The 15,176-nt window shown below is 41.3% G+C and overlaps 1 protein-coding gene across 6 annotated transcripts in view; it reads left to right on the forward strand.

Moving 5' to 3' along the window:
- Window positions 1–15,176, forward strand: part of Dnajc6 (DnaJ heat shock protein family (Hsp40) member C6) — a 146,152-nt gene that overhangs the window by 123,769 nt on the left and 7,207 nt on the right. For all 6 annotated transcript variants that reach the window (NM_198412.2, NM_001355179.1, NM_001164585.1 and 3 more), the window contains 4 exons: window positions 3,245–3,379; window positions 5,277–5,345; window positions 7,621–7,740; window positions 14,575–14,838. In NM_198412.2, the coding sequence (NP_940804.1) occupies window positions 3,245–3,379; window positions 5,277–5,345; window positions 7,621–7,740; window positions 14,575–14,838 (588 nt within the window). The remainder of the gene's footprint in view (window positions 1–3,244; window positions 3,380–5,276; window positions 5,346–7,620; window positions 7,741–14,574; window positions 14,839–15,176) is intronic.

Consider the following 15,176-nt stretch of genomic DNA (forward strand, 5'->3'; position numbering starts at 1 on the left):
TTGCTTTCTTCCATCCAGTTCTGATTCATCAGGATGAGTAAGAAGGTCTTTCAGGAAAACAAAATCCCAAGATTGAAGACAGCACAGTGTTCCATGGCTGAATTTTAAGACAAACCATCCTAAGGATGTTTGATAATTTAACTTGCCATGTCCTATGCTGCTTGGTGCATTCATGGCAGAGCTAGAAGGCACCTTCGACATTAGTTAATTCTGTCTGTGACATCATAGATACGATGATGAGCATCCCCAGTTGTTAGTGGCAGTCCTAGATGTATGGCTCCAGTGTCCTGTCCCTCCAAAAAGAATCAGAAAGGATGCCAAGTCTAGAATTAATGACCTGCATTTGAATCACACAGGACTAACACTTAACTAGTTGGGGAGCCTTGTTAAGAACTTAATTTGGCCAGGTGTGGTAGCACATGCCTTTAATCCCAGCAATTGGGAGGCAGAGGCAGGTGGGGTTCTGTGATTTTTCAGGCCAGCCTGGTCTATATAGGGAGTCCTAGGCCAGGCAGGGTTACGTAGTGAGGCCCTGTCTCACTACCAACACAACAACAAAAATCATCTTAATTTTCTTAGTTAGGGATTATACTTATGGGCATAATGGTAAAGACTAACTCTTGAGTTTTCATCCATACTATTTGCACTTCACTTTTGGCTATTAGGGAATTTCTTAAACAAGGTGCTATTAAAAGTGCTCTAGTAATCTAAGAAGTCTTTAGTGTTTTCTCCATTGATTAGCTTCAACCTAGAAACAAGTGGGTTTACCAGTTGTCCTCTTACAGCTACCCTGCAAGCCCTAGTGTTCTGTGTTAGAGAGGATGAGGTCATAAATGGGGTCAAGGATGTGCATCCTGGACTGCATGGCTGGAAACAGTATAGGTATTGCTACTGCAACTCCGCCAAGTGTTGGGAGAGCATTGTGCTTGCCACTGACACCATAGCTGTAAACTTGTGAGCCACATGCCTCAACACGTCGTGACAGTGGGAAGTGTCTGTTCGCTGGTTTGGCTCTCAGGCTCTATTTCTAGAATGGGTCAGCCCCACTCCAGGATGCAAGCAGTCATCAGCTTGGTACCTACAGATTTGGAAGTGACATCTCACTTTAGGTAGTTCAAGGAGATTTTTTTTGTTCCTTGCTCCACAGTGAGAAATCAGGGCAGTTGTCTCCATGCAGCTTGGTGATTGGTGTCACACTTCGTGACTAGGGCCTGTGGGGGTTATCTGGAGTTTTGAGCTGGAAAATTTGACTATGAGTCTAGCCTAAAGTATTTCCTGGAGTTGAACAAAAGATAATTTCTGAACCTCAGTTTCTCCAGGAATGAGTGAAGGTAATGGCACTTCCGTTTGTCAGGGAGAAGTTGAGGACCACCCAAGGTCACCTCTATAACACAGTATAGCCCCAAGAAGATTCACTATTGCTGACAACCAGGGATTCCCACCTTCTTAGTTCCCTTACTTAGTTCTCTAGCTCAGTGGTTCTCAACTTTTCTAATGCTGCGGCCCTTTGATACAGTTCCTCATGTTGTGGTGATCCCAACCATACAATTATTTGCAGTGTTACTTCATAACTATAATTTTGCTACTGGTATCAATTATAATGCAAACATATGTTTTTCTGGTGGTCTTAGGTGACTCCTATGAAAGGGCCCCAAAGAGGCCAGGACCCACAGGTTGAGGACTGCTGCTGTAGCTCCAAGAAGCTGAGTCAGAAACACTTGTTTCCCATGGACTCAAAAAAGGCTGAGAGCTCAGCTTTACTCACTCCTCAGGTTTTACTCTGCCTTTAGCTTTCAAGTGAACTGAAACTCACTTCATACAACATCAAAGCAAAGCCTACTTAGTGGGGTTGCCTTTTTCTTTTGAGATGGGTCTTACATAACTCAAGCTGAGCTTGAACTCATTGTGTAGCCCAAGATGACCTTAAACTTCCAATATCTTTCCATTTACACCTCCTAAATTGTGTGATTATAGGCATGTGCCACCATGCCTAGTTCTATGTGATGCTGGGAATCAAACCCAAGGCTTCGTGTCTGATAGGCAAATACTCTACCAATTGAGCTACATCCCTAGTCCCATGAGGGGGTTTTCTATCATTTTTCTTTATAGTAGTAGTGTCCTCTGTCTGGTATTTTCCCATTAATTCCTTTTACATGAGCACTCATTAGTCACTGAATCCCTGTAGCCTATACACAGTTTGCGTAACTCATGGATTCATCTGTGTTGACCTTGTTTTCTTGGGCACTCTGTGACTACGATTTACTGGTTTTATGTTACTAAGATTTTCAAAAGCTGGCTTGGAGAGATAGCTCATTGAGTAAAAAAGCTTGCCATACAAGTTTCAGAAGCTGAGTCTCAATCCCCAGAACACACATAAAAGCTGGATATTTAAGGTGAATACCTGTAATCCCAGGACTTCTCCAAGGAGATGGGAAGTAGAGGAAGATGAGCCAGGAGTTCCAGGCCAGCTAGCCTGATGTATGCAGCAGAAAAATGACACCGTCTCAAACAAGGCAGAAGATGAGAACAGATGTCTGTGCTCTGTGTTGTGATGTATACACACACACACACACACACACACACACACACTGTAGTGACACATACACTACACATACCTACATACATATATTACACACACACTAACATACGCTACATATACATACACTACACACACACTAACACACTGTACACACCATACACACATAATACACATACACACACACCATATACACTAACACACATACTGCACATACCTATACCACACGTATACATTAACACACTACACACACTAATACACACACTACACATATATATACTACACACACATATTAACACACTACACACACCATACACACACATATCATACACACTAATACACACTACACATATATATACTACACACACATTAACATAATACACACACCATACAAACACACAAATAAACACACATAATACATATACACAGACAGGATTTATAAAAAGCTAATTGGACACTCATTTAGAGTTATAGCTTTTCTACTAAATAAATCCAGACTCTTTCATCTACAGAGGTGGGGTAATTCCTGTTGTGTGGGACCCACTGTTAGCTCCAGAGAACGTTGTGAGGCTAGGAAGGGCTGGGGAAGTCAGGAGGCAAGTATCATCCTCATATTTCTAGTGTTTGACTAAATAATGGTGGCAGCTTTTCAATATTATAACAATTAACTGACAAGATAAAGAAATGCCATTTCCCTTTGTTTTCTAGGTGCCACCTTTGACCCTTTTGGAGCCCCTGCTAAGCCACCAGGTCAGGATTTGTTGGGCTCCTTTCTAAACACATCCAGTGCTTCTAGCGACCCCTTTCTGCAGCCCACGAGAAGCCCTTCCCCTACAGTGCATGGTAAGAAAGTGTTTTCTATTCTAATCGGTGGAATAGTGGAGTGGTTGTCCACAAGACAACACTGAGTACTTTGTGTGTGTGTGTGTAAGTGTGCGTGCGCTTGTCTATTGTGGTAGTTGCTAGCCTTGCATGGCTGCAGAGTAGTCATGATGGGTTAGTCTGATTTGAAATGTGTTCCACGTATAAGGCAAACACCAGATTCCAAAGTTTCCTGTGCAATGAAAGAATGAAAGGTATCTTAATACTTTTATAACAGTCACTCACTAGAATAATACATGTATTATCTGCTCAATAAATTAACATCGTATCTGACTGATTTATGAGTGGCCTGTGTAGACCTCGTTTACCGCACCATCCTCAGGCCTGGGATCTTATTTCCAGTTCCCCTCCTTCCTATCTTTTATTATTCTTTTCAGCAATTCAGGTTTCTCTTGCTCTCTTTCTTCATTTTGCATCCTGATGGATATTAGACTTAACATCAGAATGTAAAGAAAGCCAGAGAGCAAATGTTAAAAAAGCTGTCGACTTTTGGAACTTTTTCTTGAGTGACTGCTGAGCTGGAGCAGGGCAGAGTAGAAAGGAAAGAACCATTGTCACTAATAGTGGTGTAATGGTGTGTGCTTTTAAATGCATGAACCGATGGGAAGGTACCTGGCACTAGAGAGATACAACAGATGACAATGAAGCCTTAGAATTCTCGTCCTGGTGCCTTAGGTCCTTTGTTTGTGTGGAATGTGGGTGTTTGCTTGTGTTGTGTGTGGTATATGTACATGTGATGTTTATGGGTGGTGTGTGGTATGTATGTGATGTGTGCATGTGTGTTGTGTGTAAGTGGGATGTGTGTGGTTTGTATGTGTGGTGTGTGTATGTGGGATGTGTATGTGTGGTGTATATGTGGTTTGTGTGTGGGGGCGTATATGTGGTGTGTATGTGTGTGTTTTCAATCCTACTTGTAATACTGCCTTAGTGACTGAATTCTCCTGAATTTTGTGGGCAACTTCCTAGGGCAAGATTCTCTCCTCCAGCAGCACGTTTCATTTCCGTTCTGCTTGGAACTTTGTGAGGGGTCAGAGTGTGCTCTCTTGAAGCTCTAATGGGTTTCTTCTTCTTCTTCTTTTAAAGATTAATTTATTTATTTCATGTACTCATGTATTTCATGAGTACACTGTAGCTGTCTTCAGACACACCAGAGAGGGCATCAGATCACATTACAGATGGTTGTGAGCCACCATGTGGTTGCTGGGGATTGAACTCAGGACCTCTGGAAGAGCAGTCAGTGCTCTTAACCGCTGAGCCATCTCTCCAACCCCTCTAACGGGTTTCTTTTTGAGTGACCGTAGACACATATCTGCCACCAGCATAGTGGGTGATGCATAGTTTTTGGCTAATTAGTGTTCTGAGTGGCTCATCACTCTCAATCCATGCTGCAGTCAAGGAGAAAACAGGGCCCCAGTTCTGAGAGGTTTGTGCCTTGGTGCCCTTGTCTGTGCCGAGCTAAGCCACGTTGAGCTTAAGGATATTTCCTTCTTTTGGCACGGCCCAGAATCTTAAGTATATAAGTGGGGTACACAAAGATGAATGAGATAGTTCTTCCATTCAAGGGACTCAGAATTTAATGAAGACAGGCACCCACACAACTATAATTCCAAGTCAGTGGATACAGAGGTACATAAAGATGAGCCAAGGAATGAACAGCTTCTGCCAAGTTCTTGTGAGCATGCACAGATGAGAACAGCAAATATCCCTGTTGCAGAGTGGAGTAAAAGCCCAGCAGCAGAATGGATCCATTAGCTACGTAAAAGCTGTGCAGAGCCATGCAGGCTCGATTGTCCTGTGCAAACTCAGAAGAGCAGGTTCTGAGCTGCCTTGTTCTCACCCATCTTCTCTCCATTTGCAGCTTCTAGTACTCCTGCTGTGAACATCCAGCCCGACATTGCTGGAGGTTGGGACTGGCACACCAAACCAGGTAAAAACCAGTGGGTTATTTTTGTATGCACGTGACCAGTGGTAAACGCATGGTCCTTCAGCCAAGATGAGGTGGATGCTTGGAATATTGTAGTACACTGTGTAGTTTGATCATTCCCAAAGATCTGCAGACCAATGTGCTTAGTGACATGAAGTGTGTGTGTGTGTGTGTGTGTGTGTGTGTGTGTGTGTGTGTGTGTGTGTGCTATTTAACTTTCCAAGACTCATCTGCTGTATATCTAACTCAACAATACAATTAGATGAATCTGAACTGGCTCTACCACTCAGACTCTCCTGTTTTTGTTTTTGTTTTTTTTTTGTTGTTGTTGTTTGTTTTGTTTTTATGTTGTTGTTTTTGGATAAGTCTCAGCTTCAGTTTTCTCATCTGAGAAATGGGGGGAACAATGTTTATTTATCCTACACAGCAAAGTAAGTGTAAGTAAAGCAATGTAAATGGACCCTCCCTCATTGCTCATGACTAAAGCTCCACGCCCACCAATAGTTCCCATGGTTTCTTTCCCCCAGCCCCAGATAACCAGCTTTCAATAGAAAAGTGGATAGGTTTCCTACTAAGTAGAATGTCATAGCATTTGTGTTTTTGTGAGTGCCTTATGTCATTTTATAAAATGTCCCAAGGTTTATCCATATTGTAGTCCATAGGACTATTTCTTCCTTTTTTAAGGCTAACTCATATTTCACTGTTCATATAATACCACATTTTTTTTTCTTTCCTGTCGTTTTCAGTGGCCAGGTCTAATGCGGTGACTATGGTCCTTATTTTAATGACTACCTTGGATGTATCCCCAGGAATATGGGTGCTGAATCATGGTCTTTTAAATCTGTGGCGATGTTGCATACTACTTCCCACAGTAACTGTGCCCTGCTTTGTTCCTATCCACCGTGGACAAGGATTCTAATTCCTTCCCATTTTTACAAACACTTCTGATTTTTTTTTTAACAAATGCCAATCTTGACATGTATAAGGTAATATCTCATTGTTTACATGATTGGCATTTCCTTTAATAACTAGTGACTGTGGTGATTTGAATAAGAATGTACATATACATGAATAGTTGGTCCCAGTTGGTGGAACTGTTTGAGAAGGGGAAGGTGTGTCACTGAGAGTGGGATTGAAGTTTCAAAACCCCCACCCCATTCCCAGTTGGCTTTTTATGCCTCATGCTTGTGGATAAGATGTAAGCTCTCAAGTAGTGCTCCAGCACTGTGCTTGCCTGCTGCCATGCTCCCCGCCATGATAGTCAAGGACTCTAATTGTCTGGAACTGTAAGCCCCTTAAACGCTTTCTTCTGTTTGTTGCCTTGGTCATGGTGCCCATTACAGCAATAAAAAAGTAACTAAGAGAGTGATGTTGAGAATCTTTTTATGTGTTGTGATCATTTGAAAATTTTCTTAGCTGAAATATCCTTGCTTATTTTTAAATCAAGTCATTTGTCAATTCATTATTAAGCTTTAGTTGCTTTTTTATTTTTTTTATTTTTATTTTTTTACATACTGTGGCTCAAACTCTTTATCAGAATAAAGGTTGGCAAATACTGTCCCCGATTGTATATTTGACTGTTTTTTTTAAACTCTGTTAACTATGCCTTTTGCCATACAGTTTTTTTCTCATTCAATTTGTCCACTTTTTGCTTTTATTACCTGTGACTTTGAATTATATTTTAAAAGAAGTTAATGGGCAGGATGGTTCAATGGTTAAGAACATTGTTTGCTCTTGCGGTGGACCCAAGCTAGATTCCTGGCACCCACATAGTGGCTCTCAACTCTCTGTAACTCTAATTCCAGGGCACCTGATGCCCTCTTCTGATCTCTGTGGGTATTGTAAACACAAGGTACACATACAAACATACAGGCAAAAAACACCCATGCACATAAAATAAGTGATTCATACAAAACATTTTAAAGTTAAAAATGGTGTAGTTCAAAGATGATAAGCAAGACCCCTCCAGGGGGTGGGGGGGGCGTTGAGATACAGCCTGAATCCAGATCTCTGAAGAGAGAGAGCTGGTACAGGAGAGGTAAACACGGGCAAAGGCAGGCATGGACCACGAAGATCTCATGCCTGACCCGTGTGTTGTTCTTACTTCAGGTCACCACTCTCCTAAATCACAGTAAGAGTATCCAGAGACTTTTCACACTCTTTCAGACTCCATCCTAATTTGCCTTAGAGGCAGCCGAGCGGGTTCTCTGGAACTCTTGACTTTGAGCATCCAATTCAGGGTCCGAACTCATCTTCAATGATCTCTGTTCCTTTTCAGGAGGTTTTGGAATGGGGAGCAAATCCGCTGCCACCAGCCCGACAGGCTCATCACATGGCACCCCCACCCATCAGAGCAAGCCCCAGACTCTGGATCCCTTCGCTGACCTGGGGACACTAGGTATATATACACTTATCAGGTTTAGCTGTGAATAATACTTGATGCTAATGTCAACCATGTCAGGGACAAAGGCACAGCTCTACACTGTTCCTATAGCAATGTAAGACTTCCCTTAATCTTTTTTGGGACCTTAGGTAAAACTGGATCCTTGAACTCAATTCAAAGCAAAGTGAGAGTTTAAGCACTAGTGTTAAGAGGAAGAGAGGTACTGGGGAAGAAATTAAGACAGGTTTGAGTGCATAGGTGTGGGCTTCTCAAAGTAGAGTCTCGTGTGAGTATCTTAGTATTAGCCATAGAGACTGTTTTGCTTTCTTTTCAGGTAACATCTCAAAGAGTTGCTTTTTTGCCTCCTTTTCAGTTAATGAGGTTCTAGAGTGGCTCCAGAGGTGCCTTGGATGGGATTATAGTGTTATAAAAAAATAAAACAAAACACCACCACCACAACAACAACAACCCAAACCAACCCAGAGCCACTAGAGTTACACAAGGGGTTCAGATCACACACTTTTACTGTGAAGTGGGTTTCAGGTGAGATTCACAGAAAAGTGAAGGCTTACCATTGGGAAGAGAGAAAGGCTTTGCACAAATATTTATTACATTAGCATTCTTCTTTCTCAGCCAAGAATAAGCCAAATATAAAAGCAGTAGATGGAAATAAATAGATTGGAGCAGAGGACTGAAGTGATGGCTCATCGGTTAAGAGCACTGACTGCTTTTCCAAAGGTCCTGATTTCAGTTCCCAGCAACCACATGGTGGCTCACAACCATCTATAATGGGGTCTGATGACCTCTTCTGGTATGTCTTAAGACGGGGGCAGTGTACTCACATACATAAAATAAATAAATAAATCTTAAAAAAAATGGGAGCAGAAGTGAGCGAAATAGAAATGGACAAATAATACAAAAAACAGAACAGTGAAGAGATGAGTTATAAATAAAATGGGCAAATCCTTCACCAACTAAAGAAGAGAAGATGCACATTAATAAAATTAAAGGGGGGAAGGAGAAATTACAACAGGTATCTGTGAAATTCATAAAATCACAAGAGCATGCTTTAAAATTTTACATTCCTCTAAATTGGGAAACCTAAAAGAAACAATTGCATTTCCAGATGATTTGACCTAATGAAGTTAAATAAAGATGGAAAACAATTCAAGCAGTTCTGTAACAAGCAAGGAAATTAAGCAGTGATCTGAAAAAACAAAACAAAACAAAACTCTAAAACTGAAAATCACCAGGCCCAGATATATTCATAGACGATTGGTTATACCAGGGCATTACAAAATTATAGTACCAACCCTGCTCAAAGTATTCCGTAAAATTAAAAGAAAGGTATAGCCAGTTTTATCCTGATGTTTAAACCAGATAAAGACTCCACAACAAAATTTCTCTGATAGAGTTACACAAAAACTCCCAGTAAAATACTTGGAAACTGAGCTCACGTAATAATGACCACTCACCACGACCAATTTAGCTTAGCTTCCTTCCAGAAAATAAGGATGGTTCAACGTATGTAAATCAACAAAGGTCATACATCATAGAAACGGACTCAGGGCAGAACTCTTGACAAAAAGCAAACATTGGTCAACAATAGCCTTTGAAAAGCTCAGAATGGAGGGAACATATCTTAATATAGTAAAAGCAGTGTGTGGTCAACCTATAGCCAGTGCTAAATGAAGCAAAACTCAAAGCATTTCTCCTAAGATCAAAAATAAGACGAAGATGTCCGCTTTCTCCACTCTTATTTAATGTAGTGCTGGAAGTCTTAGCCAGAGCGATAGGACAGGAGACTTGATTAAAATGGATGTAAATAGAGAGGAAGAAGCCAAAAAGCACCTTTATGCGTTGGTCCATGGTTCTACACACGAGAGACCAGAAGGACCCCACCAGAAGACTGTAGAAGCTGATAAACGCTTTCAGCAAAATAGTAGGATAAAAAAAACCCAACATAACATAAAAAGCCAGTATCCATCCTGAATACTAATGTTTGTGCTAAGAAAGGGAACAAATTCTCATAGAAGCCTCCAAAGCAACAACAGAATATCCCAAAACCTTTGGAATAAACTAGCCAAGGGAATGAAAGATCTCCATAATGGAAGCCTTAAAATATTTATGAGAGAAGCAGAGGAAGACATTAAGGAAGGAAAGCTCCCCCGACCACGCCCATGGACCGCAAGAATTAACGTGGTAAAAATGGTCACCCTATGAACAAGCAATCTACAGATTTCATGCAACCCCAATCAAAATTCGCTGCCAGCACTGAAGGGATGGCTTAGTAGTTAAGACCACTGATTGCTCTTCCAGAGGACCCAGGTTCAATTCCCAGCACCCACATAACCACTCACACTTGTCTCTAACTCCAGTTCCAGGGATCAGACACCCTCACACAGACAAAAAAACAAAAAACAAAAAACAAAAAAAACAATAAATTACTTCTGAGTTCGAGGCCAGCCTGTTCTACAAAGTGAGTTCCAGGACATCCAGGGCTATACAGAGGAACCCTGTCTTGAAAAAGCCCAAAAAAAAAATGTATGTATATATATATACATATATATACATACACACACACACCACACACACACACACACACATATTCCAATGCCACTCTTTACAGAAACAGAAAAAGACCCTTAAAATCCATATGGAGGCACAAAAGAACACAGAGAGCCAATGCAATCCTGGGCAAAATTAATATTGCTGGAGGTATCACCATACCTGATTTCAGGTTATACTGCAGAGCCATAGTAATGGAAATAGTGTATAGTGTTGACACAAAGCCAGACTGTTGTTAGTGAACGGAAACACCCGAATGTAATCTATAGAGCTAGAGCTAGAGCTATGTGCTTGGATTTTTTGTTTGTATGTTGGTTTGACAAAGATGCCAAAAACATACATTGTAGAAAAGCAGATTAAGCAAATGGTACTAAGAAAACTGGATATCTACCTGAACTAAAAGGAAAACAAATCCCTATATTTCACTTCCCATAAAAACCAACTCCAAGTGGATCAAAGACCTTCATAAAAGTCCTGAAACTCTGAAACCATTAGAGGAAAAAGTAGAGAAAAGGTCTCCTCTGCACAATGTCTACATAGGTAAGGACTTTCGTGAGAGGAGTGCAGTTGCTTAGGGAATATTGCCCAACATTAACAAATGGAACCTTATGAAATTAAAAATCTTCTGTATAGCAAAGGGAAAGTTAATTAAAAGAAGATACCGCCTACAGAATAGGAGAAAATTCTTTGCTGCTTTACTTCAGAGTATCAATATCTAGAATATACAATGAACTAAAAAATACTAAACAAAAATAAAAATTAAACTCAAATTGGGTGGTGGTGACACATGCCTTTAATCCCAGCAATTGGGAGGAAGAGACAGTCAGATCTCCTAATTCAAGACCAGCCTGGTCTAAAGAGTGAGTTCCAGGACAGCCAGGGCTACATAGAGAAACCTTGTTTCAAAAATCAATCAATCAATCATCTCAGTAAATGACTTGATAAAATGAACAGTTTTCAAAAGATAAAGTAAAAATACCCCCAAAATGATATGGAACACATTCAACCTCAATAGGCATCAAAAGAATTAAAAATTGCACACATTCCATCTTACCCTAGTCAGAATGAATGCCATTAAGAAAACAAAAACAAATGCTAGTGCTGATACGGACAAAAGGGAATCCTTATGCATTGCTGGTGGGAAGATAAGCTAGTCAGTGTTGACTTTTTTTAAGCCGTTTCTACAAAAAAACCTAACCAACCAACCAAAAAAGTGTATCTTCCATATCAGCTTACCTCTCTATATTAATAATGTGACATTATACTGCAAGGATCTCTCTCTCTTTCTCTCTCTCTCTCTTTCCCTCCTTCCCTCTCCCCCTCCCTCCTTCCCTCCCTTTCTTCCTCCTTCCATCCCTCCCCCTCTCCCTTCTTCCTCTTTTTTCTTTATCATCCATCTATCTATCTACCCATTTGTCCATCCATCCATCCATCCTTCCATCCATCCATCTGTCAGTCCATCTGTCTGTCTTTATCCGTTTATTTTCTGTTTATCTATCTGTCATTTATGTCACTTATCTCAGGATAGACAGACTGCCTTCTTTTTGGTTCAGTTGATTATCAACCACTTCTGACATTATTTATTCTGCTGTTCTTCCAGTCATTGGTCTGTTTTATGAATTCTCCTTTGCCTTTTATGTCTGTTTTACTCAAGTCTATCAAGGGAAAGAAAGAGGCATCCTTTCTGTACCCGTATCCTAACCATAGAAGCCACCCTGGTCAGCTCTCCTATCCTGGGCCCTGGCTTATGTGATTTCAGATTGAAGGTGGACAGTGGGATAGTCAGGCATTTCCCAAGCTTCTTATACTCCAGGTCTAGGTGTCTTCTTTTTGTAAGGTGTCTGTAGTCATTTTTATGGGGAATAAAATTTAGAAGCCAAGATCTGTATACTAAGTATGATTATTGGAGTGTTATTTCTCTCCCTTCTAGGAGACATAGTGTGTGTGTGTGTGTGTGTCTGCAGGCATGCATGTGAGTGTGTGTCTGTGTGTATTGGTGTGTGTCTATGCATGCATGTGAGTATGTGTGTGTGTACCGTTAATCTGACTCCCAGTTTCTTTCTTGCCTTCTACTCCACATGTGAATCTTACATTTCCTCACATTGCAGTTATAGTCAGACAGCATCAATAGTTTCAGAGTAGCTAAACCTGTATCACCACAAACAAGGAACCTGAACGTGCAGTTTGGAAATGCAGTAATTCTCACAGCCTCCTTCTCAGAACCTGGCTTCTTACACTTCTCTACTTTTTAAGGTATACAGCTTAGAAATTTTAAGTGATTTTTCCCACTAAGGCCACGGGACAAACAGATTCATCAGTGGCAGATTATTATAAGCCAAAATTTCCACTCATTAGACAATACAGGAGTAACTCAGAAAAAAACAATAGACAGAGGCCTCCAGTTCAACATCAACGCTCGACTACTCCCTGGATAATCAGAAGTTAACTGGCCTAGAGGTGGCTTTGGTGGGGGTGGAGCTTTGTGAGTTCCAGGCAATCTCTTATGCTTCCCTTGAGGAGGGCCTTGAAGGTGTATTTTGTCAAATGACAGCGGTAGGCAGCACATGTTGGTGTTGCCTCTATTTCCAAGCACTCTCAGGTCAGGAGGATCACCAGTGTGAGGCCAGCTTGGCATACATAGGGAATTTTAGACCATATGGGTTGCATAGTAAGACCTTGCCTCAAAAACTGGGGTTGGTGATGGAAAATGACAGGGGCAGCGATAGGCTTGAGTGCCAACCTGACCAAATACTCATTGAGGTTTTTGTTGTTGTTGTTGTTGTGTGTGTGTGTGGTTTTTTTTTTAAGATTTATTTATAAGTACACTGTAGCTGTTTTCAGACACCCCAGAAGAGGGCATCAGATCTCATTATAGATAGTTGTGAGCCACCATGTGATTGCTGGGATTTGAACTCAGGACCTTCGGAAGAGCAGTGAGTGCTCTTAACTGCTGAACAATCTCTCTAGCCCCTGATCATTGAGTCTTTACAATGTGTCAAACATGTGGTTAATGTTGTTTTGTGGTGTGTAGTGTACCTGCGTTTGTTTAATTCAGGGGCTGTGAAACACTTCCTGCAATGGTTATGTGTTTATACTATACTTACTCTGATAAAGACATAGTTATTTTGTAGATAAGAACATTGAAGCTCACAGAAATTTAAAAAAATCATTTATCTTAAGAAAAGCAAGATGCTTTGTTTGTGTAGAATCCAAGTGCCCAACCTGGCACATGGCAGGCATTTCAGCACCTGCGGGAGAATGGCTTGGGACCCATGCCTAGGAGAGCAAATGGTGCATGAGAGATAGCACTAAACTCAAACAGGTTGATTCCAGATGCTATAATACAGCATCCATGTGTGAAAGGGAAGAGGGCTCTCAGGGTCTAAATGAAAAGACATAGCTATAGAAGAAAGCCATAGGAAGGGGTGACTTTTAGAAGCAGCTCAGAACTTTGGCTGCAGAGGTGCAGAGATAAGATGCTCGTGGTCAGGGCATCTCTGTTAACCAACTGTGTGATCACAATATTCTCGTGACCCTTTGCATTGAATTGACCTAGTGATACTATTTACTTACACGTAACACACTGTGAAGATCTATAGGTGTTAGTTGTTTCATCATCGTCATCATCATCATCATTATTTTGGCTCTTTGAAGGGTCTTTGGAGATCACCGTGTTTCAGCTTCTCAATTTGCCTCCCCAATACTATCCCTCCTGCAATTCAATGCGGCAGTGTAAAACTGAAACGTATTTGTGAAATTTAGAAACAGCTATAATGCTCTTGGGTCCTAACCAGGCTTTTTCTTATAGCAAATGATAATTAATCCTAATAGTTGACATTTAAGTAGAATCTTAATGAGGTCACTTGTTTTATCCCAATACTTACCACTTGGTAGTTTTGACTCTAGTAAAGAAATTAAACTTGCTTAGGAGGGAGCAGTCTGGTCAGGGTATCACAGTATGGTCTTTTGGCTTAGACTAAAAAATCTAGATTCAAGTATTTTGCCATAGGCTGGCTGTGTGATATAGGGAGAAAAAAAAACCCACTAAAGTACTCTGAATTGCTCTTGGTTCATTGAAGAAAAAAGTAGGGCAAGGGCACTACCTGGGCTGACTGAGGACATGACAGGCAGATATGCCTGTGATTTCTCTATCTGTTAGGAAAGTTAACTCTGTTACCACCCAAAGCAGTTTCCACTAAAATCATCACAAGCAATGCCTTGTGACCCAAGTTTGAAGCCACTCTCAATAGCCTTACTGCCTCTCTCCCTTCTCCTTTATAGGTAGCTCTTCATTTGCCAGCAAACCTACCACCCCAACTGGATTGGGTGGAGGATTTCCACCTCTCAGCTCACCACAGAAAGCATCCCCCCAGCCAATGGGTGGAGGGTGGCAGCAGCCAGCCGGCTACAACTGGCAGCAGACACAGTCTAAGCCACAGTCCAGTATGCCTCACTCCTCCCCTCAGAACCGACCCAATTACAACGTGAGCTTCTCGGCTATGCCTGCAGGGCAGAGCGAACGTGGAAAAGGATCTACTAACTTGGGTAAGGATGATGACATGAGACTGGTACAGGGTGACCTGCCTGTATTGTCGTACTGCTGGGGATGTTATGTCTGAAAGACGCCATTATAGAGTTTAAGGGACATCAGGCAATCCATACCCCAAGTACTGTTTGCTTTAACTACTGAGCTGTCTCTCCAGCCCTGCTAGATTAGATTCTTGGCATGAAGGTAAAAATAATATGTGCTAAAATTGAACTCGTCAGATAGTGTCAGATACACTTGGCCTTTCAGTTGGCTTGATGATTCTCTTTGAGGAACATGGACAAAGGGGATTCTCCTGCACAGTGGTTACCATGGATTGAGCACTTACAACATGCAG

The sequence above is a fragment of the Mus musculus genome, chromosome 4 (assembly GCF_000001635.26).
Source record: "Mus musculus strain C57BL/6J chromosome 4, GRCm38.p6 C57BL/6J".
Lineage (NCBI taxonomy): Eukaryota > Metazoa > Chordata > Mammalia > Rodentia > Muridae > Mus > Mus musculus.